At 60.3% G+C, this 24,691-nt stretch overlaps 1 protein-coding gene across 1 annotated transcript; it reads left to right on the top strand.

The window, feature by feature from the left end:
• Nucleotides 1-1,258: 1,258 nt before the first annotated feature.
• On the top strand, nucleotides 1,259-12,031 carry MUS81 (MUS81 structure-specific endonuclease subunit; the record flags this gene model as incomplete). Its single annotated transcript, XM_083881318.1, has 15 exons — nucleotides 1,259-1,396; nucleotides 2,260-2,383; nucleotides 2,692-2,759; nucleotides 2,860-2,928; nucleotides 3,013-3,084; nucleotides 3,240-3,298; nucleotides 3,962-4,075; nucleotides 4,189-4,275; nucleotides 5,424-5,536; nucleotides 6,002-6,102; nucleotides 7,502-7,618; nucleotides 8,785-8,904; nucleotides 9,815-9,918; nucleotides 10,865-10,948; nucleotides 11,965-12,031. The coding sequence occupies 15 exons, from the start codon at nucleotides 1,259-1,261 to the stop codon at nucleotides 12,029-12,031; spliced, it is 1,437 nt and encodes a 478-aa protein (XP_083737444.1).
• Between the last annotated feature and the right edge of the window lie 12,660 nt (nucleotides 12,032-24,691).

Here is a 24,691-nt window from a genome sequence, read left to right as displayed (position 1 = left end):
GGGGATCCCAAAACTTCCCCAGGGACCCCAAAACCACCTCTGGGGACCCCCAAACCTCCCCAAGGATCCCCCAACCTTCCCCATTCCCCCCCTCCCCAACCCCTCCCCCACCCGTGGGACCCCCAAACCGGTGCTGCCCCCCCAAAAAAAACCCCAAAAATCACCCTTAGGGGGGAGGGGTCCCACTCTTCCCTCACCCCCCCCCAAAAAAACCACCTTGGGGGGGCTGAGGGGGGTCCCCACCCCCTCCCCCTCCCCCCAGCACAGGGGGGGATTTTGGGGTGCCCCCCCCGCCCCTCCCCCCACGCCATTAGTGTTACTTTGGGGTGCCCCCCCCGCCCCTCCCCCCACAGGGGGGTCTGTGTTATTTTGGGGGTGCCCCTCCCCCCCTCCCCCTCGGGGTTTGTTTCTAAACTGATTTTCTAAACAATAAAGGTTTTGCTGTGCTGAACTTGGGACACGGCCTGAGATTTTGGGGGGTCTAAGGGAAGAATTTGGGTGTTGAGGGAAGGATTTGGGGGGCCTGGGGAGGATTTGGGGTCCTGGGGAGGATTTGGGGTCCTGGGGAGGGATTTGGTGGGTTTAAGGGCAGAATTTGGGTGTTGAGGGGAGGATTTGGGGGGCCTGGGGAGGGATTTGGGGGGTCTAAGGGCAGAATTTTGGTGTTAAGGGGAGGATTTGGGGGTCCTGGGGGAGGATTTGGGGGGTTTGGGGGGAGGATTTGGGGGACACAGGGACAATTTGGGGGGGTCTAAGGGCAGAATTTGGGTGTTGAGGGGAGGATTTTGGGCTCCTGTAGAAATTTCTGGGGATCCTGAGGGCTTGGGGGGAGAATTTGGGGGATCTGGGGATGATTTGGGGGGTTTGGGGGGAAGATTTGAGGCTCCTGGGGAAGGATTTGAGGGTCCTGGAGGCTTGGGAGGAGAATTTGGGGGATCCAGGGAAAATTTGGGGAGTTTGGAGGGAAGATTTGGGAGCCCCGGCAACGATTTGGGGGGTTTGGGGGACCCGAAGATGGTTTGGGGGGAAGATTTGGGAGCCCCGGAAAAGATTTGGGGAGGCTCAAGGCCCTCCAGAGCAGACGAGTTTGGCCTCCGGACAGTCCAAAGCAAAGTCCTCCAGAGCAGACGAGTTTGGCCTCCAGAGCAGACGAGTGGCGGTTCCCAGAGCGGCCCCTGGGGCAGTTCCGGTTCCCGGCCGTGGCGGGAAGGACGATTCTCTCAATTCTCTCAATTCTCTCAATTCTCTCAATTCTCTCATGGCCGCGGCCGCCCCCGCCGCCCCCTCCCGGCGCCGCCGCCGCCCCCGCGCCCACCCGAACCCGCTGTTCGCCCGGTGGCTCCGGGAGTGGCGGGACGAGGCCCAGGGCACCTGGGCCAGGGGCGCCTATGAGAGGGTCTGTGGGGCTGGGGGGTCTCCGGGTCCTTTGGGGGCCCCGGGTGGGGCTGGGGGGTCCCCAGGGGGATTTAAGGGTCCCTTTGGGGTCCCCGGGTGGGGGATTTGGGGTCCCCAGGGGGATTTAAGGGTCCCTTTGGGGTCCCTGGGTGGGGCTGGGGGGTCCCTAGGGGGATTTAAGGGTCCCTTTGGGGTCCCCGTGTGGGGGATTTGGGGGGTCCCCGGGTGGGTTTTGGGTGCGCCCAGGTGTGATTTGGGTTCCTCAGGTGTGTCTCAGGTGTGTTTGGGGTGTATTTGGGGTTCCCCAGGTGTGTCTTAGGTGTGTTTGGGATTCCCCAGGTGTGTCTCAGGTGTGTTTTGGGTGTGTTTGGCGTTCCCCAGGTGTGTTTGGGGTGTATTTTTGGGTTCCCCAGGTGTGTTTTGGGTGTGTCCAGGTGTGTCTCAGGTGTGTCCAGATGTGTCTCGGGTGTATTTTGGCCCCCCAGGTGTGTCTCAGGTATATTTTGGGTTTCTCAGGTGTGTCCAGGTGTGTCTCAGGTGTGTCTCAGGTGTGTTTGGGTGTCTTTTGGGTGTGTCCAGGTGTGTCTCAGGTGTGTTTTGGTTACCCCAGGTGTGTCTCAGGTGTGTTTTGGTTACCCCAGGTGTGTCTCAGGTGTGTCTCAGGTGTGTTTTGGTTACCCCAGGTGTATCCAGGTGTGTCTCAGGTGTGTTTTGGTTACCCCAGGTGTATCCAGGTGTGTCTCAGGTGTGTTTGGGTGTATTTTGGGTGTGTCCAGGTGTGTCTCAGGTGTGTCCAGGTGTCTCCAGGTGTCTCCAGGTGTATCTCAGGTAGATTTCAGGTGTCTCAGGTGTGTTTCCCCCCAGGCCCTGCGCTCGCTGTCCCGGTTCCCTCTCCCGCTCCGTTCGGGCCGTTCCGCCGCCATCCTGCAGCACTTTGGCCCCGCCCTCTGCGCCCGCCTGGACCAACGGCTGCGGCAGCACCGGCTCGGTGGGCGGGGCTTAAAGGGGCGGGCCCACGAGTGGGCGGGGTTATGAATGGACGGACATAAGTGGGCGGGACTATGAAGGAGCGGGGGCGTGGCTTGATGAAGGCTCCTCCCACTGCCCCACCCACAGTGAATGAGTGGGAGTGGCCTAAAGAGGGTGGTGGTTTTAGGTGGGCGTGGCTTAGGTGGGAGGTGCTGTAAAAGGGGCGGGGCTAAGATAAAACAGGGATATAGTGGTGGGTGGGGCCTTGGGATGGAAAATTGCAGGTCTAATTTGCATACTGATTTGCATATCATTTGCATATCTCAGAGCAAGGCCTCCCCCCCACGCCCCCCCCACAGGGGCGGAGCCTGGACCCTCCGCCAGCCCCGCCCACGGTGAGTCCCTGATCGCCCCTCCCCCACCCAGGACACCCCAATGTGGGGGAGGGGCAGAGGAGGCCCCGCCCCCTTATCAGCCCCGCCCCCTTTTCTCCAGCACCGCCCTCGGCAGTTCCGGCCCCTCCCCCGCTCTGCAGGCCACGCCCTCCTGCTGGTGCTGAGCCAGGTGAGGGGGAGGGGCCACACCTGGGGGGTGGGGGAGGGGCCACATCCCTGCCCCTCCCCCTCCTCACACAAACCCCGCCCCCAGAGCCCCGAGCCCCTCCCAGAGGCGGAGCTTCTGCAGAAGGCCACGCCCCTTTGTGACCACGCCCTGACCCCGGTGAGTGACCCCCGAGCCCCTCCCCCACCTGAGACAATGGGGGCGGGGCTGACCCCTGTCCCCTCCCCCCTCAGGCAATGGGGGCGGGGCTGACCCCTGTCCCCTCCCCCCTCAGGCGATGGGGGCGGGGCTAATCCCTGTCCCCTCCCCCACAGGCAGCCCTGGGGCCCCTCCTCCGCCGGGGCCTCGTGCAGAGGAGCGGCCGCCCCCCCCGGTATGGCCAGGACCCCCCCCCCGGGACCCCCGACACACATGGGACCCCCTGGATGCCCCAAGGACCCCCAGACCCACCTGGGACCCCCCTCAGGACACCCTGGGACCCCTCCAAGGACCCCCAAACTTACCCTGGGACACCCCCCTGGACCCCCCTGAGACCTCCAGACTCACTTGGGACCCCCATGGAACCCCCTCAAGGACCCCCAGACCCACTTGGGACCCCCCAGGACCCCAGACCCACATGGGACCCCCGAACTCACCTGGGACCCCCATGGGACCCCCCTGAGACCCCCCAGACCCATCTGGGACCCCCCTCAGGATACCCTGGGACCCCTCCAAGGACCCCCAGATCCACCTGGGACCCCCCCAGGATCCCCCCCAAGGACCCCAGATCCACCTGGGACCCTCCCAAGGACCACCTGAGTGCCCCTCAGGTTTTCCTGGAACCCCCTCAGGACCTTCTGGGACTCCTGAGACCCCCCAGACTCACCTGGGACCCCCCTGGGATGGCCCTGGGACCCCCCCAGAACCCTCTGGGCCTCCCAAGCCCCCCCCCCAACCCCCTCAAGACCCTCAACCCCCCCCAAACCCCCCTTGGGACCCCCCTGGATGCCCCTGAGACCTCCCAGACCCCTCCCCATATCGCCCCTCCCCCATCCAGGTACGCGCTGACCCCGCGGGGGCGGAGCCTCGCCGAGGCCACGCCCCCAGGACAGGTGTGTCCGCAGCGCCCCCTGGCGGAGCAGGACGAGAACTGCGCCCCCTCCCCACCATTGTGAGTCCTGGGGGGGGGGGGGGGAGGGGACATTTGGGGGGTCACAAACACCTGGGGGGGTGGGGGAGGGGTCTCAGACCCCCCCCAGGTGAATTTTGGGCCCCCCCCCCCAGGTGTGACCCCCAACAGGAATTTGAGCTCCGACCCGGCGAGTTCGAGATCGTCCTGTGCGCCGACGTCACCGAGGCCAACGGGTGCCTGTCCCTGTTGTCATTGTCACCCCTGTGTCACCTCCATGTCCCCCCGTGTCCTCCCTGTGTCCTCCTGTCACTGTCACCCCTGTGTCACCTCCGTGTCCTCCTTGTCACCCCCCATGTCCCTCTGTCACTGTCACCCCTGTGTCACCTCTGTGTTCTCCTTGTCACCCCCCATGTCCCTCTGTCACTGTCACCCCCTGTGACACCTCCCTGTCCTCCTTGTCACCCTCTGTGTCCTCCCCATGTCCCTCTCGTGTCCCCCTGACGTGTCCCCTGTGTGTTCCCATGTCACCCCTATGTCCCCATGTCCCCTCATGTCCCATGTCCCCACTGTGACGTCTCATGTCCCCGTCATTCCATCCATGTCCCCCTGACGTGTCCCCTCTGTGTCGACTCATGTCCCCCATCCCTGTCACCCAATGTCCCCACTGTGTCCCCATGTCCTCATGTCCCCACTGACGTGTCCCCTTTGTGTTCCCCGTCCTTGTCACCCCTCTGTGTCCCCATGTCCCCCTATGATGTGTCCCTGTGTGTCCTCCATGTCCCCTGACATGTCCCCCATGTCCTCCCATGTCCCCTTTGTGTCCCCCCGGTGTCCCCTGATGTGTCCCATGTGTGCCCTCCATGTCCCCCCCATGTCCCCCCATCCCTGTCACCCTTCTGTGCCCCCATGTCCCCCCATGTCCCCTCTGTGTCCCCTCATGTCCCCCCATGTCCCCTGACGTGTCCCCTGATGTGTCCCCTGATGTCCCCATGTCCCCTGACCCGTCCCCCCATGTTCCCCTGATGTCCCTATGTCCCCTGTGTGTCCCCCATGTCCCCTGATGTCCCCAATGTCCCCTGACCTGTCCCATGTCCCCCAATGTCCCCATGTCCCCTGGTGTCCCCATGTCCCCTGATGTCCCCCATGTCCCCTGACCTGTCCCCTGTGTCCCCTGTGTGTCCCCCCATGTCCCCTGATGTCCCCATGTCCCCTGACCTGTCCCGTGTCCCCCAATGTCCCCATGTCCCCTGGTGTCCCCATGTCCCCTGACCTGTCCCCTGTGTCCCCTGTGTGTTCTCTGTGTCCCCTGATGTCCCCATGTCCCCTGTGTGTCCCCCCATGTCCCCTGATGTCCCCATGTCCCCTGACCTGTCCCATGTGTCCCCAGCCCCGGGGGGGGTCTCCCGGCCCTGCTCCGTTCCCGGGGGGTCCCGGTGCTGCTGCGGCGCCTCCACGTCGGCGACTTCCTGTGGGTGGCCCGGGAGAAGGACCCGCCCCCAGGTGGGTGGGGCTTTAAAAGTGGGCGTGGCATTGTGTGACCACGCCCCAATGGTTGGGTGTGGCACCTGGAGTGGGTGGGGCAAAATAAGGGTGTGGTCACCACAAGTGGGTGTGGTCAGTTTATGACCACGCCCTTTGTGGGTGTGGCCAAGCACTGACCACGCCCCCATTGGTTGGGTGTGGCTGGAAGGGGCGTGGCCATGTCCAAGCCCCACCAATAGGAGTAAGGCTCATTCTGATGGGCGTGGCCAGAGGTGTGACCTCACCTGGGTGTGGTCAGATCTTGGCTCCACCCCCCACATGGGGTGGGTGTGGCCAAGGTCAAGCCACACCCCACATGCGCCATGATTGGTGGGTGTGGCCAATCATTGACCCCCACCCCTTTGTGATGGGCGTGGTCTGGATGGGTGGGCGTGGCTCTGTGTGGGTGTGGCCGTGGGTGTGACCCCCAGGCCACGCCCCCAGGCCACGCCCCCCGGGAGCTGCTGCTGGACGTGGTCGTGGAGCGGAAATCGGCGGCGGATTTGGGGAACAGCCTGAGGGACGGGAGGTACCGGGAACAGAAGGTGGGACAGGGACTGGGATGGACTGGGAGGGGCTCTGGGAGGGATTGGGAGGAGGCTGGGAGGGACTGGGAGAGACTGGGAGGGACTGAGGGGCACTGGGAGAGATGGGGAGGGACTGGGATGGGCTGGGAGGGGCTCTGGGAGTCACTGGGAGGGACAAGGATGGACTGGGAGGGACTGGGAAAGGATCTGGGGGTCACTGGGAGAGACTGGGAGGGTGTTGGGAGCCACTGGGGGGGACTGGGAGAGGGCTGGGAGTGATTAGAATGTATTGGGAGCCACTGGGATGGACTGGGAGAAACTGGGAGGGACTGGGAAAGGATCTGGGAGTCACTGGGAGAGACTGGAAGTCACTGGGGGGGAACTGGGATGGACTGGGAGCCACTGGGGGCCACTGGGAGGGGATCTGGGAGTGACTGGGATGGACTGGGAGGGACAAGGATTGACTGGGAGGGGACTGGGAGCCACTGGGGATGACTGGGATGGACTGGGGGCCACTGGGATGGACTGTGGGCACTGGGGGAGGGATTGGGGGGCACTGAGGGGAGACTGGGGGGGCTCAGGGTGTCACTGGGTGTCACTAGGAGGGCTCAGGATGTCACTGGGAGGGCACTGGGAGGGACTGGGGGGCTGTGGGTGTCACTGGGTGTCACTGGAGGCCTCAGGGTGTCACTGGGAGCTGTTGGTGTCACTCTGGGTGTCACTGGGGGGGCTGTTGGTGTCACTGTGGGTGTCACTGAGTGTCACTCTGGGTGTCACCGGAGGCCTCAGGGTGTCACTGGGAGGGCTGTGGGTGTCACAGGGTGTCGCTGTGGGTGTCACAGGGTGTCACTGTGGGTGTCAGGGTGTCACTGACTGTCACTGGAGGCCTCAGAGTGTCCCTGGGAGGGCTCTGGGTGTCACTCTGGGTGTCACTGGGGGCTGTGGGTGTCACTGTGGGTGTCCCCGTGGGCTGTGGGTGTCAGGGTGTCACTGGGTGTCACTGTGGGTGTCACTGTGGGTTCACTGGGTGTCACTGTGGCTGTCAGGGTGTCACTGAGTGTCCCTGGGAGGGCTGTGGGTGTCACAGGGTGTCACTGTGGGTGTCAGGGTGTCACTCTGGGTGTCATTGGAGGCCTCAGGGTGTCACTGGGAGGGCTGTTGGTGTCACTGGGTGTCACTGTGGGTGTCAGGGTGTCACTGGGGGCTGTGGGTGTCACTGTGGGTGTCACTGTGGGTGTCCCCGTGGGCTGTGGGTGTCAGGGTGTCACAGGGTGTCCCTGTGGGTGTCAGGGTGTTCCAGGGGGGCTGTGGGTGTCACTGTGGATGTCACTGAGGTCTCAGGGTGTCACAGGGTGTCACTGGGTGTCTCAGGGTGTCTCAGGGTGTCACAGGGTGTCCCTGTGTGTCCCTGTCTCAGTTCCGCCTGCGGCGCTCGGGGCTGCGCTGTCCCGTTTACCTGCTGGAGGAGCCGGGGGAGGGGGAGCCCCTGCCCCTCCCCCTCCCCACCCTGCGCCAGGCGGCGGCCAACACACAGGTACCCCTCCCCCACCCCGGGGACCCCTCCCCCACCCTGTGAGACCCCTCCCCCACCCTGAGAGACCCCTCCCCAACAGCCCTGAGACCCCTCCCCCACCCTGAGAGACCCCTCCCCAACAGCCTGGGACCCCTCCCCACCACCCAGGTACTCCCTGGGGGAGATTTTGGGGCTCCCAGGTGTATTTTGGGGCTCCCAGGTGTATTTTGGGGTTCCCCAGGTGTATTTTGGGTGTCCCAGGTGTATTTTGGGGCTCCCAGGTGTATTTTGGGTGTCCCAGGTGTATTTTGGGGTGTCCCAGGTGTATTTTTGGGGGTCTCACCCCTCCCCAGGTGGTGGACGGGCTCCTGGTGACGCGCACGAGGGACCCCCAGGACTCGGCCGAGTATTTGGGGGTCCTGGGGGAGCAGCTCCGCAGGAGATTCGGGGTGAGGGGGGGACGGGGGAAATTTTGGGGGACAAGGGGGGGACATTGAGGGGACATTGGGGGGGATGAAAAGGGGGGAAATTTTGGGGGGACATGGGAAATTTGGGGGGGAAATGGGGGGACAAGGAGGTGACATGGAGGGAAATTTTGGGGGGACAAGGGGGGGATATTGGGGGGTAGAGGGGGGACACGGAGGGAAATTTTGGGGGGACAAGGGGGGAACATTGGGGGGACAAAAAGGGGGAAAATTTGGGGTAATTTGGGGGGACGTGGGGAATTATATGGGGGAGAAATGGGGGGACAAGGGGGGGATGTGGGGGGGGATGGAAGGGGGGAAATGGGAGATTTTGGGGGGACAAGGGGGGGACATTGGGGGGACAAAAAGGGGGAAATTTTGGGGAGGAATTTTGGGGGGACATGGGGAATTATGGGGGGGATATGGAGTGACAAGGGGGCACATGGGAAATTTTGGGGGGACATTGGGGGGACATTGGGGGCAATGAAAAGGGGGGAAACTTTGGGGGGACGTGGAGAATTATAGGGGGAGAAATGGGGTGACAAGGGGGGGATGTGGGGCGATATTGGGGGGACATTGGGGGGCAATGGGGGGATGAAAAAGGAAATTTTGGGGGGGACATTACAGGGGGACAAGGGGGGGACACAAGGACACGGTCTGGGGGGTGTTGGGGACATCAGAAATGTCCCTGAACCCCCCAAAAAACGTCCCCTCCTCCCCCAGGAGCGAGTGCTGCGGGCCTGGGGGGGGGACGTGACCTCCAGGGGCCCCCCCGAGCCCCCCGGGACCCCCCTGAGCCTCCTGCCCTTCCACAGGCTCCGGGAGGGGGGGGGCAAGACCCAGGTGGGGCTGGGGGGGTCCAAAATTGGGTTGGGGGGGTCCAAAATGGGTCTGGGGGGGTCAAAGTGGGGCTGGGGGGGATTCAAATGGGGCTGGGGGGGGCTCAAAATGGGGCTGGGGGGGCTTAAAATGAGGTTGGGGGGGTCCAAAATGGGGCTGGGGGGTCCAAAATGGGGCTGGGGGGGATCAAAATGGGGCTGGGGGGTCCAAAATGGGGCTGGGGGCGGTTAAGGGGGTCCTGAGGGGTCTGAGGGGGTTCAGGGGGTCCCTGGGGGGGTCCTGGTGTCCCTAAATGGGGCTGGGGGTTTATGAAGGGGGGTTTAAGGGGTCCAGGGTGACCCCAGGGGGTCCCAAAGTGGGGAAAAGGATCCTGAGTTGGTTTTGGGGGGGCAGAAAAGGGACATGTGGGGGTTGGGGGCTGTTTTTTGGGGTCCCCTCACCCTAATTTTTATCCCCTCCAGGCCCAGACCGTGGGCTCGGTGTTCATGGGGTATATTTTAGGACTGAGGGGTGTTTTTGGGGGTCTCTAACCCCAATTTCTGCCCCCCAGGCCCAGACCGTGGGCTTGGTGTTCAGGGTGGATATTTTGGGGTCTGTGGGGGGATTTGGGGCATTTTTGGGGGTCTCTCACCCCATTTTTCCCCCTCCCCAGGCCCAGACCGTGGGCTCGGTGTTTGGGGGCATATTTTGGGGTCTGTGGGGGTATTTTTGGGGGTCTCTCACCCATTTTTCCCCCCCCAGGCCCAGACCGTGGGCACCGTGTTCAGGGGGGTTATTTTGGGGTCTGTGGGGGATATTTTGGAGGTTTCTGACCCATTTTTCCCCCTCCCCAGGCCCAGACCGTGGGCTCGGTGTCCTGTGGGGGGATTTGGGGTATTTTTGGGGGTCCCTGACCCCTGTTTTTCCCCCCCAGGCCCAGACCGTGGGCTCGGTGTTCGCCCGGCAGCTGCTGCAGCTGGGGGGGCTCAGTGGGGGCAGGGCCGGGGCCGTCCTGAGCCAGTTCCCCACCCCCGCCAGGTCTGGGGGGTCCTGAGTGGGTTTGGGGGGCTCTGGGGGGGATTTGGGGGGGCTCTGGGGGTCCTGGGAGGGTTTGAGGGGGTTTTGGGGAGGGTTTAGGAGGTCCTGGGAGGCTTTGGGAGGATTTGAGGGGCTCTGGGGAGGATTTAGGGGAGGTCTGGCGGGGCTTTGTGGGGGTCCTGGGGGGTTTGGGGGGCTCTGGGGGGATTTGGGGGGCTCTGGGGGGGTTTGGGGGGCTTTGGTGGGGTCTGGGGGGGATTGGGGAGGGTTTGGGGGGGTTCCTGGGAGTCTGGGGGGGATCTGGGAGAGGTCCAGGGGGGGTTGGGGGGGTCTGGGAGGTGTTGAGGGGGTCCTGAGTGGGTTTGTGGAGGGTTTGGTGGGGTCCGGTGGGGTCCAGTGGGGTCTAGGGGGGGACTGGGGAGGGTTTGGGGCATCTGGGAAAGTTTGGGGGGTCCTGGAGGGGTTTGTGGAAGGTCTGGGGGGGGTTTGGGGGGGGGTGAGGAGGATCTGGGGGGATCTGGGGGATGTTGGGGGGAGTTTGGGGGGTCCTGAAAGGGGTTGGGGGGGTCTGAGGGGTTTGGGGAGAATTTGGGGAGGGTCTGGGGGGGAGTTGGGGAGGGTTTGGGGGGGTTGGGGAGGATTAGGGGGTTCCAGTAGAGTCTGGGGGGGTTTGGGGAGGATTTGGGGGGGGTCTTGGGCGAGTTTGGGGGGTCCTGGGTGGGTTTGGGGGGGTTGGGGAGAGTTTGGGGGGTCTGAGGGATGTTGGGGGGGTCCTGGAGGGGTCTGGGGGGGATCTGGGGACCCCCATGAGCTCTGGGTGTCCCCAAAAAGGACCCTCTGTCTCATGGGGAGGGGGAGGGGGAGGCACAAGGGTGGGGGAGGGGATTCAGGAGGGGGTTATTTTTGGGGGAGGGGTCCCCCCTGAGTCGTGTCCCCTCCCCCACAGCCTGATGGCCGCCCTGGGACCCTCCCGGGACCCCCAAAAGTGCCGGGAGCTGCTCAGTGCCCTGCGCTGCGGCCCCGCCCAGAGGTGAGACCCCTCCCCAAATTCCTGGGACCCCCAAATCCTGGAGACCCCTCCCCAATTCTGGGGATCCCCAAATTCTGGAGACCCCTCCCCAAATTCCAGGGGATCCCCAGACCCTGGAGACCCCTCCCCAAATTCTGGGGATCCCCAAATTCTGGAGACCCCTCCCCAAATTCCAGGGGATCCCCAGACCCTGGAGACCCCTCCCCAAATCTTGGGGATCCCCAGACCCTGGAGACCCCTCCCCAAATTCCTGGGGATCCCCCAGATCCTGGAGACCCCTCCCCAATTCTGAGGACCCCCAGATCCTGGAGACCCCCCCTCAAATCCTGGGGATCCCCCAAACCCTGGAGACCCCTCCCCAATTCTGGGGATCCCCAGATCCTGGAGACCCCTCCCCAATTCTGGAGACCCCCCAGATCCTGGAGACCCCCCCCTCAAATCCTGGGGTCCCCCAGATCCTGGAGACCCCTCCCCAAATCCTGGGGACCCCCCAGATCCTGGAGATCCCTCCCCAAATTCTGGGGACCCACAAATGCTTAAAATCCTCCCAAAATCCTGGAAAATCCCCCCTAAATCCCAGAGACCCCCCCCAAAAAAAAAAAATCCTGGGAAACCCCCAAAATCCCAAAAATCCTCCCCAAATCTTGGGGACCCCTCCCAATTCCCAGGGATTCCTCCCAAATTCTTGGGAATCCCCCCAAATCCTGAGGATTCCCTAAATCCCAAGGGTCCCCCCAAAATACCGGGAATCCTCCCCAAATCCCAGGGACCCCCAAAAATCCTGAAGATCCCCCCAAATTCCAGGGAACCCCCAAATCCCAGGGAAACCCCTCCCCAATCCCCGTGTCCCCAAACCCCTTTGGCCCCCTCCCCACCCCTGGATTTTGGGGTCTCCCCCCACTTGGGGTCCCCCCCAGGTTTTTGGGGTCCCCTCTGGATTTTGGGGTCTCCAGGGTTTTTTGGGGTCGTCCCCCCCCCGATTTTGGGGGTCTCACCCCCCTGTGTCCCCCCCACAGGAAGCTCGGCCCGTCCCTCAGCGGGGCCCTGGTGCAGCTCTATGGGAACAGGGGACCCCTGGACTGACACCTGTCCCCTCATTGTCACCTCATTGTCACCCCCTGTCACCCCTTTGTTATCCCATTGTCACCCCCTGTCACCTCATTTTCACCTCATTGTCACCCCCTGTCACCTCATTGTCACCTTCTGTCCCCTCATTGTCCCCTCATTGTCACCCCTTTGTCACCTCATTGTCATCCTATTTTCACCCCATTGTTATCTCATTGTCACCCCATTGTCACCCTTTGTCACCCCCAATAAAGCCCCTCCCTCACACCTGCAGCACCCGGAGTTTTATTTTGGGGGAGGTGACACCGTGGGGACAGGGGAGGTGACACCAGTGACAGGAGAGGTGACACCAGTGACAGTGACAGGGGAAGTGACAGTGACAGGGGAGGTGACACCACAGGGACAGAGGAGGTGACACTGCAGGGACAGGGGAGGTGACACTGCAGGGACAGGGGAGGTGACACCGGTGACAGTGACAGGGGGGACAGTGATGGACACTAGTGACACAGCTGAGTGACACCCGTGATCACGAGGGTGACACCAGTGACAATGGCAGGGTGAGGGTGACAGAGGGGACAGTGACACCAGTGCTTACAAGGGTGACACCACAACAGGAACAGGGTGACACTGGCAGGGTGAGGGTGATGAGGTGACACTGGTGACACTGACTGGGTGACAGTGACGGGGGGACGGTGACAGTGAGGACAGTGACACAGCTGAGTGACACCCGTCATCGTGAGGGTGACACCGGTGACACTGACAGGGTGAGGGTGACGGGGAGGTGACACTGGTGGCAGTGACAGGGTGACAATGACAGTGGGGACAGTGACACAGCTGAGTGACACCCATCATCGTGAGGGTGACACCGGTGACACTGACAGGGTGACAGTGACAGGGTGAGGGTGACAGGGGGGACAGTGACACAGATGACAGTGACACCCATGATCACAAGGGTGACACCACAATAGGAACAGGGTGACGATGGGGACAGTGACACAGCTGGGTGACACCTGTGATCACAAGGGTGACACCGGTGACACTGACAGGGTGACAGTGACAGGGGAGACAGTGACACCCATGATCACAAGGGTGACACTGGTGACACTGGCAGGGTGAGGGTGACGGGGAGGTGACACCAAGGACAGAGTGGCAGAGGTGGCACCGGCGGCTGTTGACAACACAGCCTGGGGTGACCCGGGTGACAGGGGACACCTGGGGGTGACAGAGACACCTGGGGGTGACAGGGGACACCTGGGGGTGACAAGGACACCTGGGGGTGACAAGGAACACCCTGGAGGTGACAAGGGACACCTGGAGGTGACAAGGACACCTGGGGGTGACAGGGGACACCTGGGGGTGACAAGGACACCTGGGGGTGACAAGGACACCTGGGGGTGACAGGGGACACCTGAGGGTGACAAGGAACACCCTGGAGGTGACAGAGACACCTGAGGGTGACAGTGACAACAAGAGGTGACAAAAGACACCTGGAGGGAGGGCGGGGCTGTCCCGAGACCCCAAAAACCCAGTGGGAGGGTCCCCAAAAATGGGGGCGGGGTCACCCCAACGCCCCAGATCAGGGGCGGGGCCTGGGCGGGGCCCGGTTTGGGATTTTGGGATTTGGGATTTGGGGAGGGGGTGGGGCCAGGATTGAGATTTGGGATTTTTTTGGGAGGAGTGAGAACAGATTTGAGGTTTTTTGGGGGTGGGGAAATGGGGCCGCCTTTGGGACTTGGAGATTTGGCCGGGGCTGTGATTTGGGATTAATTTGGGATTTGGGATTTTGGGATTTTGGGATTTTGGGATTTTGGGGAGGGGGCGGATCCGGCTGTGCCGCCCCCATCCCGAGGAGGAGGAGGAGGAGGAGGAGGAGGAGGAGGAAGAAGAAGAAGCAGCAGGAGGAGGACGCGATGTTGGTGACTCTGGTGGCCCTGGTGGCCCTGGTGGCCCTGGCCGTGCCGGGGGGGCACTCGGGGGTCGCACCGACCCCTCCCCAGTGCCCGCTGGGGTTCGGGCCGGTGGCCGCGGGCGGCTGCGGGGACAGGGACGAGTGTCGCACGGCCGCCGTGTGCCACCACATGTGCCTGAACCACCACGGCGGCTTCGCCTGTCACTGTCACCGCGGCTTCGTCCTGCAGCCTGATGGTGTCACCTGCCGGGCCCGCCGGAGGGGACAGCGGGGACAGCCCGGGGGACAGGGACAGACCCCTCCCCAGGGGCTCAGAAGAGCCGGGACCCCTCCCCAGGGGCTCCCAGGACACCGAGGACAAGCCAGGGGACACCAAGGGCAGGCCAGGACCCCTCCCCAGGGGTTTGAAGGACACCCAAGACAAGGCAGGACCCCCCTCCAGGGGCTCGGACAAAGCAGGACCCCTCCCCAGGGGTTTGAGGGACACCGAGGACAAGGAGCGACCCCTCCCCAGGATTTCAGGGGACAGCAAAGACAAGCCGGGACCCCCCTCCAGGGGCTCAGAAAAGCCGGGACCCCTCCCCAGGATTTCAGGGGACACCGAGGACAAGGAGAGACCCCTCCCCAGGATTTCAGGGGACACCGAGGACAAGGAGAGACCCCTCCCCAGGATTTCAGGGGACACCGAGGACAAGGAGAGACCCCTCCCCAGGATTTCAGGGGACACCGAGGACAAGGAGAGACCCCTCCCCAGGATTTCAGGGGACACCGAGGACAAGGAGAGACCCCTCCCCAGGATTTCAGGGGACACCGAGGACAAGGAGAGACCCCTCCCCAGGATTTCAGGGGACACCGAGGACAAGGAGAGACCCCTCCCCAGGATTTCAGGGGACACCCCGAGGGGACCCGGCGCGGATGGAGAGCCCGGGACCGGCGGCGGGACGGGACAGGAGGAGGGGGAGGCTCGGAGGAGGATTTGGACCGGGATCTGGACCAGGAGTTGGACCGGGATTTGGACCGGGAATTGGACCGGGATTTGGACCAGGACTGGGATTCGGACCGGGATTCTCAGGAGGATTTTCCCCCGGGAAGGCACCAGGGTTTGGACCGGGATGTGCCCGAGGATTCCCACCGGGATCTGCCCGGGAATGGGGATTTGGACCCGGATTTGGACCCGGATCTTGACCGGGAGGATTCCCATGAGGATTCCCGGCCCCACCGGGATTTTCCCGAGGATTCCCGGGAGGATTCGCACCGGGATTTGCACCGGGACCGGGGGTCCCACCAGGGGTCTCAAGGGGGGTCCCACCGGGATTTTAACCGGGATTTTGACCGGGATTTTAACCGGGATTTTGACCGGGATTTTGACCGGGATTCCCATGGGGATTTTGACCAGGATTTTAACCGGGATTTTGACCCGGGTTCGCCCCCCGCCCCCCCCGAGCCCCCCCATAGGGCGGAGGACCCCGATCCTTACGGGGCCCCCTATGGGGAGCTGGGGGAGCCCTATGGGGACCCCTATGGGGGTCCGGCCCCCCCCTATGGGGACCTGGGGGAGCCCTATGGGGGTCCAGCCCCCCCCTATGGGGCCGAGGACCCCGGGGAGGGGCCGTGGGACCCCGAGACGGAGCCCTGGGACCCCGAGATTTATGGGGAGCCCTATGGGGAGCCCTATGAGGACTCCGAGGAGCTCTGGGACCCCCCCCCGCCCCCCTCGGACCCCTCCAGGGACCCCGAGCCCGGGAGCCTCCGGAGGGGCCGGGACCCCCAAACCCGGCCCTGGGACCCCCAAAACAGGACCTGGGACCCCCAAACCCGGCCCTGGGACTCCTATGGGGACCCTTATGGGGATGGGGACCCCCAAACAGGGACCTGGGACCCCCAAACCCGGCCCTGGGACCCCCAAAACAGGACCTGGGACCCCTATGGAGACCCCTATGGGGATGGGGACCCCCTAACCCGGCCTTGGGAACCCTATGGGGGTGAAGACCCCCAAAGTGAGCCTGGGGACCCCCAAACCCGGTCCTGGGACCCCCAAACCAGGACCTGGGACCCCCAGACCAGGACCTGGGACTCCTATGGGGATGGGGACCCCCAAAGTGAGCCCGAGGACCCCCAAACCCGGCCCTGGGACCCCTATGGGGACCCCCAAAGTGATCTCAGGGACCCCCAGACCAGGACCTGGGACTCCTATGGGGATGGGGACCCCCAAAGTGAGTCTGGAGACCCCCAAACCCGGTCCTGGGACCCCCAAACCAGGACCTGGAACCCCCAGACCAGGACCTGGGACCCCTATGGGGATGGGGACCCCCAAAGTGAGCTCAGGGACCCCCAAGCCCAGCCCTGGGACCCCTATGGGGACCCCTACAGTGACGAGGACCCCCAGGACGACCCCAGGGACCCCCACAGCCCCCCCCAGCCCTGGGACCCCCCGAGAGACCCCTCTGGGCTCAGCCCCTCCCCCAGGACCCCCCAAACCTCCTCCTTCCCCCCCCAGGACCCCCCAACAGCCCCCCCAGTTGGCCCCCCCAACCCTGGACCCCCCCAGTTTGTCCCAGTGACCCTCCCAGTTACCCCTCCCCCAACCCGGGACCTCCCAGTTACCCCCCCAGTTGTCCCAGTTACCCCCCCAGTTGCCCCCACTAAATCCCAGTTGCCCCCAGTTCCCCTCCCAGCTGCCCCCCCCGAGCCCAGAACCCCCCAGTTTGTCCCAGTTACTCCCCCCAGGCCCGAGGAGTCCCCAGTTGCCCCCCCTGAATCCCAGTTTGTCCCAGTTACCCCCCCAGCTGCCCCCCCAACCCCCAAAACCCTCCCAGTCACCCCAGTTACCCTCCCAGTTACCCCAGTTTCCTCCCCAGTTCCCCCCTCAAAGGCCAAAGACCCCCCAGTTATCCCAGTTACCCTCCCAGTTATCCCAGTTACCCTCCCAGTGATCCCCCCAGTTTCCCCCCCCGGAGCCAAGGACCCCCCAGTTGCCCTCCCAGTGCTCCCAGTTTCCTCCCCAGTTCCCCCCTCAAAGGCCAAGGACCCCCCAGTTGCCCCCCCAGCGCTCCCAGTTTCCTCCCCAGTTCCCCCTTCAAAGGCCAAAGACCCCCCAGTTACCCCAGTGACCCTCCCAGTTCCCTCCTCAAAGGCCAAGGACCCCCCAGTTGCCCCCCCAGCGCTCCCAGTTGCCCCCCCAGCGCTCCCAGTTGCCCCCCCAGTGCCCCCAGTTGCCCCCCCAGCGCCCCCAGTTGCCCCCAGGGCCGGGTCCCTGCGGGTGGGGCTGCTGTTCGCCCTGCCCGTGGCACTGGGAGGGGCACTGGTCATACTGGGAGCACTGGGAGGGCTGGGGAGACCCCCCCGGCCCCCCCACGGCTGAGGGGGCTGGGAAAAAGGGGGGGGGGCGCCCCAAACTGGGAAAGGACCCCCAAACTGGGATTATAAACCCCAAACTGGGGCGAGGATTCCTCCCAAACTGGGGGAGAAGGATCAAACTGGGAACCCCCCCCCCCAGAAATTCAGGGGTCCCCCCCCAGTGCCCCCCCCCTTCCCAAACTGGGAGTCTGAACTGGGAAAGGACCCCCAGACTGGGAAAAAAACCCTCAAACTGGGAATTTTAACCACAAACTGGGATTTTTAACCACAAACTGAGACAGGGACTCTTCCCAAACTGGGATTGTTGATCCCAAACTGGGAAAGGACCTCAACACTGGGAATTTTTACCCCAAACTGGAATTTTTTAACCCTAAACTGGGATTTTTTAGCCCTAAACTGGATTTTTTTTACCCCAAACTGGAATTGTTAACACCAGACTGGGATTGTAAACCCCAAACTGGAATTTTTTTACCCTAAACTGGAATTTTTTACCCCAAACTGGGATTGTAAACCCCAAACTGGGACTGTTGACCCCAAACTGGGATTTTTCACCCCAAACTGGGACTCCCCCCCTCCCCCAATCCCGCCCTGCCCCCCCGGGTGGGGGAGGGGCGGGGGGGGGTGTCAGGGCAATAAAGGGCCGGTGCTGCCCCTCCCCCACCCCGCTCCTGAGTCCTTTTATTAATTTTTTTTTGGGGGGGGAGGGGGAGATGGGGGTGCGGGCGGTGGGGGAGGGGCGGGCAGGGCTCCCCTCCCCCCCCGGTCCAGCTGTTGAGCGGATCCAGCTGTGGGTGGGGGAGGGCGCGGCCCTGAGTCACCGCCGAGCCCGGGGTCCCCTGGGGGGGGGAGGGGCGGGGAACGCCCAGGGCAGGGGGGGACCCCGGGGGGGGGGGGAGGGGAGTGACGTCATGGCTGAGAGGGGGAGGGGGAGCTCATGGGAGAGTCCCAGTTCACACCAGTGCAGACTGGGCGGGGCCAGTCCCATCCCAGTCCCACCAGTGTCCCCATCCCAGTTCAAACTGGTGTCCCCATCCCAGTTCAAACTGGTGTCCCTGTCCCAGTTTCCACCAGTACAAACTGGGCAGGACCAGTCCTATCCCAGTCCCACCAGTTTCCCCATCCCAGTTCACACCAGTGTCCCCATCCCAGTCCCACCAGTACAAACTGGGCAGGACCAGTCCTATCCCAGTCCCACCAGTTTCCCCATCCCAGTTCAAACTGGTGTTCCCATCCAGTTCACACCAGTACAGCCTGGAGGAGGGAAGGGAGGGGGGGGGAGATGTGAAACAGCGGAGGGGGCGGAGCGAATGCAAATCCCATCGCTCCCTCCACCAATCACATCGCGCCAAGAGCCTGAGGGGGCGGGGCTCCAGAGCGGGCGGTATGGGGGCGGGGTTATGCAGATTAGAAAGGCGGGCTATGCAGATTCCAAAGGCGGGCTATGCAGATCTCACAGCCCGCGCACCCAAAGGCATGCCGGGAGCGCAGTTTTGGGCAGAATTTGGGTGTTTTCGGGGCCGGGGCTGGCGGGAGGCCCGCGGGAGGGGCGGGAGGCTGAGCGGGAAGAGGCCGGGGCGGGCCGGGAAGGGTTCAAAGGGGGTTCCAAGGGGGTGGGCGTGAGCTGGAGGAGACACAGGCCCGGGCGGGGCCGGGCGGGCGGCTGAGGGCGGTATCGCTTCTCGGCCTTTTGGCTAAGATCAAGTGTAGTATCTGTTCTTATCAGTTTAATATCTGATACGTCCTCGATGAGAGGACTTCATATTAAACGGATTTTTGGGCTCGGGAGTTGGACCCGGAGCTTGCTCCCTCCGCTCCGCGCATCGTCCCGGTATTGCAGTGCCTCCGGGAACGGTGCACCCCCGACGGGGACATGTCAATAGTCAAAAATAGATTTAATTATCTTCTCAAACCCCTTAAAGGCACACTTTCCCCCTCATCATCTTCCTGCATATAGTTTCATTCTCATAGGCTCTGTATTTCTCCCTGATCCCCCTCACAGATTCCATCTTTCCCCCTCATCACCCTCAGGGACAACATTTATCCCCTCAAAGGTCCCTTTTCCTCCCTCATCCCCCTCATGGACATCATTTCACCCTCACAACTTTTATTTTTCCCCTGATCCCCCTCATGGATTCCATTTTTCACCCTCACTCCCCTCATGGACACCATTTAACCCTCATGGAGTTTATATTTCCCCGTTTCCCCCTCACGGATTCCGTTTTTCCCCCTCATCACCCTCAGGGACACCATTTGTCCCCTCACAGGCTCCATTTCCCCTCAAACCCCTCAAAGGCGCCATTTCCACCCTCATCCCCCTCACATATTCCACATTCCACCTTTATAGATTTTATATTTCCCCCTCATCAGCTCCATTTCCCTTTTTTTCCCCTCAAATGGAATATTTTTTCCCCCCTGAGCCGCTTCAGGAGCTTTTTCCAGCCCAGTGTCTCTATAATCAGCTCCAGAGCACAAAATTGAGGCGTTTCAGGACAATCTAAAAGTTTATTATGGTCTGATTTTTTTTTTTTTTTTAATCTTTATAGGGCAATATTCTAATATTGTCGGTGATAATTGGATTTATTCCCAAATATATATTTTTTTATCTTCCAGATGAAAGTGATGTTCTGGAAGGAAAACCAGCCCATAAATCTCCATAAATCAGCAAATTCTCTTTATTTCCTTACTTGTTTCTCCTAAATAAAAACCCAAAACCGATCACACAGGCATTTCTTTTAAGTTTATTCCCAAATTCTGTGTGTTTTGTGTGGAGATATCCTGGAATGGTTTTGGATTATCCCTTACAGATATTGGGTGACAAATGTGGTTTAAAACCCCCTTTCCCCCAACCTGGAAAATCCCTAAACAAAATTATTTCCCCCAATTTTGTCACAGACCAAAACCACCCTTATATTCTAAACAGCCAAAAAAACCCCAAGTCCGGCATTTTCTGACCTGTCCGGACTTTCTGACCTTGCCGAACTCTTCTTTTGACCCGGAGAATCCTTGAAAACAAAAATAAATAAATAAATTCTGAAGCTCCAAAAACCTTTTCCCGACTCTCCCCCAGAGCTCCGGGTCCCCTCACGAACTTCCCGCGCTGAGGCCTGAGGGGCGGGTAACGCAAGATGAGGAAAAAAACCTCAAAAACCCCCCAAAAACACCCAAAAACCCCAAAAAAGCTCGAGAAGCATCATGAGAACGTTATTTTGGAGAAAAAAATGTTATTTCTGGGGATCGGAGGAGGCAAAACGGGAGAGAAAAGAAACGGAAGGAGAAAAGGAGGAGCTCGGGACGGGCTGAGGGGAGAGAGGCGGGGCGTATGCAAATCAAGGTGCTCGATCATCCAATCAGATCAGGCAGAAAGACTGAGGGGCGGGGCTTTTTGGCGCCATAGACAGGCAGGACGAGGGGCGGGGTTATGCAGATTAGAAAGGCGGGTTATGCAGATTCCAAAGGCGGGACATGCAGATCTCACAGCCCGCGCACCCAAAGGCATGCCGGGAGCGCAGTTTTGGGCAGAATTTGGGTGTTTTCGGGGCCGGGGCTGGCGGGAGGCCCGCGGGAGGGGCGGGAGGCTGAGCGGGAAGAGGCCGGGGCGGGCCGGGAAGGGTTCAAAGGGGGTTCAAAGGGGGTGGGCGTGAGCTGGAGGAGACACAGGCCCGGGCGGGGCCGGGCGGGCGGCTGAGGGCGGTATCGCTTCTCGGCCTTTTGGCTAAGATCAAGTGTAGTATCTGTTCTTATCAGTTTAATATCTGATACGTCCTCGATGAGAGGACTTCATATTAAACGGATTTTTGGGCTCGGGAGTTGGACCCGGAGCTTGCTCCCTCCGCTCCGCGCATCGTCCCAGTATTGCAGTGCCTCCGGGAACGGTGCACCCCCGACGGGGACCTTTGAATGGTCAAAAATAGATTTAATTATCTCCTTAAACCCCTTAAAGGCACTCTTTCTCCCTCATCATCTTCCTGCATATAGTTTCATTCTCATAGACTCTGTATTACTCCCTGATCCCCCTCACAGATTCCATCTTTCCCCCTCATCACCCTCAGGGACAACATTTATCCCCTCACAGGCTCCATTTTCCCCTCAAACCCCTCAAAGGCGCCATTTCCTCCCTCATCCCCCCTCATGGACATCATTTCACCCTCACGACTTTTATATTTCCCCCTGATCCCCCTCACAGATTCCATTTTTCTGAATTTACGGCGGGATCAGCCGGGTTGTTTACGGTTCCAAACTGAGTTCAGTGTTTGTGCTCCTCTCTCCCTGTCCCGGGATTGCAGCGCCCCCAAAGGGGACTTTTAAATGGATTTTTAAATGGTGGTAACAATGTGGCCGATCCCGCGGTAGAGCCAGGATTGTAACAAGGATTTAATGAGGTTTTAAATCTGTTTTTAACCGCCGAAAGGTCCTCGGTGGGGCTGGCACCGTTCCCTGAGGAGCTGCAATCCCGGGACAGTGAACGAGGAACACAAAGATAAAACTTCCGGGTTGGGAATCGTAAACAACCGGGCTGATCCCGCCGTAAATTCAGAAAAATGGAATCTGTGAGGGGGATCAGGGGGAAATATAAAAGTCGTGAGGGTGAAATGATGTCCATGAGGGGGGATGAGGGTGGAAATGGTGCCTTTGAGGGATTTGAGGGGAAATGGAGCCTGTGAGGGGACAAATGGAGCTCATGAGGGGGATGAGGGGGAAAATGGAATCTGTGAGGGGGAACAGGGGAAATATGAAAGTTGTGAGGGTGAAATGGTGTCCCTGAGGGTGATGAGGGTGAAAAATGGAATCTGTGAGGGGGATCAGACCCAAATATAAACTCTATGAGGGTTGAATGCTGTCCATGAGAGGAATGAGAGAGGAAATGGGGCCTTTAAGGGGCTAGAAAAGATAATAAATCTATTTTTGACCATTGAAATGTCCCCGTCGGGGGTGCACCGTTCCCGGAGGCACTGCAATACCGGGACGATGCGCGGAGCGGAGGGAGCAAGCTCCGGGTCCAACTCCCGAACCCAAAAATCCGTTTAATATGAAGTCCTCTCATCGAGGACGTATCAGATATTAAACTGATAAGAACAGATACTACACTTGATCTTAGCCAAAAGGCCGAGAAGCGATACCGCCCTCAGCCGCCCGCCCGGCCCCGCCCGGGCCTGTGTCTCCTCCAGCTCACGGCCACCCCCTTTGAACCCCCTTTGAACCCTTCCCGGCCCGCCCCGGCCTCTTCCCGCTCAGCCTCCCGCCCCTCCCGCGGGCCTCCCGCCAGCCCCGGCCCCGAAAACACCCAAATTCTGCCCAAAACTGCGCTCCCGGCATGCCTTTGGGTGCGCGGGCTGTGAGATCTGCATAGCCCGCCTTTGGAATCTGCATAACCCGCCTTTCTGATCTGCATAGCCCGCCTTTCTAATCTGCATAACCCCGCCCCTCGTCCTGCCTGTCTATGGCGCCAAAAAGCCCCGCCCCTCAGTCTTTCTGCCTGATCTGATTGGATGATCGAGCACCTTGATTTGCATACGCCCCGCCTCTCTCCTCTCAGCCCGTCCCGAGCTCCTCCTTTTCTCCTTCCGTTTCTTTTCTCTCCCGTTTTGCCTCCTCCGATCCCCAGAAATAACAATTTTTTTTCCCCAAAATAACGTTCTCATGATGCTTCTCGAGCTTTTTTGGGTTTTTTGGGTTTTTTGGGGGTATTTTTGTTTTTTTCCCTCATCTTGCGTTACCCGCCCCTCAGGCCTCAGCGCGGGAAGTTCGTGAGGGGACCCGGAGCTCTGGGGGAGAGTCGGGAAAAGGTTTTTGGAGCTTCAGAATTTATTTATTTATTTTTGTTTTCAAGGATTCTCCGGGTCAAAAGAAGAGTTCGGCAAGGTCAGAAAGTCCGGACAGGTCAGAAAATGCCGGACTTGGGGTTTTTTTGGCTGCTTAGAATATAAGGCTGGTTTTGCTCTGTGACAAAAATGGGGGAAAAATAATTTTGTTTAGGGATTTTCCGGGTTGGGGAAAGGGGGTTTTAAACCACATTTGTCACTCAATATCTGTAAGGGATAATCCAAAGCCATTCCAGGATATCTCCACACAAAACACAGAATTTGGGAATAAACTTAAAAGAAATGCCAGCCGGTTTTGGCAATTTTTTTTAGGAGAAACAAATAAGGAAATAAAGAGAATTTGCTGATTTATGGAGATTTATGGGCTGGTTTTCCTTCCAGAAAAAGCATCACTTTCATCTGGAAGATAAAAAAATATATATTTGGGAATAAATTCAATTATCACCGACAATATTAGAATATTTGCCTATAAAGATAAAATATTAAATAATTAGACCATAATAAACTTTTAGATTGTCCTGAAACGCCTCAATTTTGTGCTCTGGAGCTGATTATAGAGACACTGGGCTGGAAAAAGCTCCTGAAGCGGCTCAGGGGGGAAAAATATTCCATTTGAGGGGAAAAAGAAGGGAAATGGAGGCGATGAGGGGGAAATATAAAATCTATAAAGGTGGAATATGGAATATGTGAGGGGGATGAGGGTGGAAATGGCGCTTTTGAGGGGTTTGAGGGGAAATGGAGCCTGTGAGGGGACAAATGGTGTCCCTGAGGGGAAAAACTAAATCCATGAGGGGGAACAGGGGGAAATATGAAAGTTGTGAGGGTGAAATGATGTCCCTGAGGGTGATGAGGGAGGAAATTAAACCTTTGAGGGGTTTGAGGGGCAGATGAGGGTGGAAATGACACCTTTGAGGGGACAAATGGAGCTCATGAGGGGGATGAGGGTGAAAAATGGAATCCGTGAGGGGGAACGGGGAAAAATATGAAAGTTGTGAGGGTGGAATTTTGTCCATGAGGGTGATGAGGGAGGAAATGGCTCCTTTGAGGGGTTTGAAGGGAAATAGAGCCTGTGAGGGGACAAATGGTGTCCCTGAGGGGGAAATTGGAATCCGTGAGGGGGAACGGGGGATATATAAAGTCCATGAGGGTGAAGTGATGTCTATGAGGGGCATGAGGGAGGAAATTAAACCTTTGAGGGGAAAATGGAGCCTGTGAGGGGACAAATGGAGCTCATGAGGGGGATAAGGGTAGAAATAGTGCTCTAAAGGGTTTGAGCAGCAACTGAGGGGAAAACGGAGCTCCTGAGGGGGATGAGGGTGGAAATGGCGCCTATGAAGGGTTCGAGAAGCACCTGAAGGGGAAATGGCGCTCACCTGGACACACCTGGACACACCTGGACACACCTGGGCACACCTGGGCACACCTGGGCTCACATTCAGCCGCTCTCACCAGCACTGCCAGATCCCTGTGGCACTGGGTGGGGAACGACACAACCCCAAAACCCCCTCAAGACCCTCAAAAAAAAAAAAAAAAAAAAAAAAAAAAAAAAAGTGAGGAGGGAAGAAGATTCTTTATTTCTCCGAGGGGCTTTTA

The sequence above is a fragment of the Zosterops lateralis genome (assembly GCF_965231275.1).
Source record: "Zosterops lateralis genome assembly, chromosome: 33".
Classification (NCBI taxonomy): Eukaryota; Metazoa; Chordata; class Aves; order Passeriformes; family Zosteropidae; genus Zosterops; species Zosterops lateralis.
The sequence above is the reverse complement of the archived record's forward strand: the minus strand, read 5'-3'. Positions and strand labels throughout refer to the sequence as shown.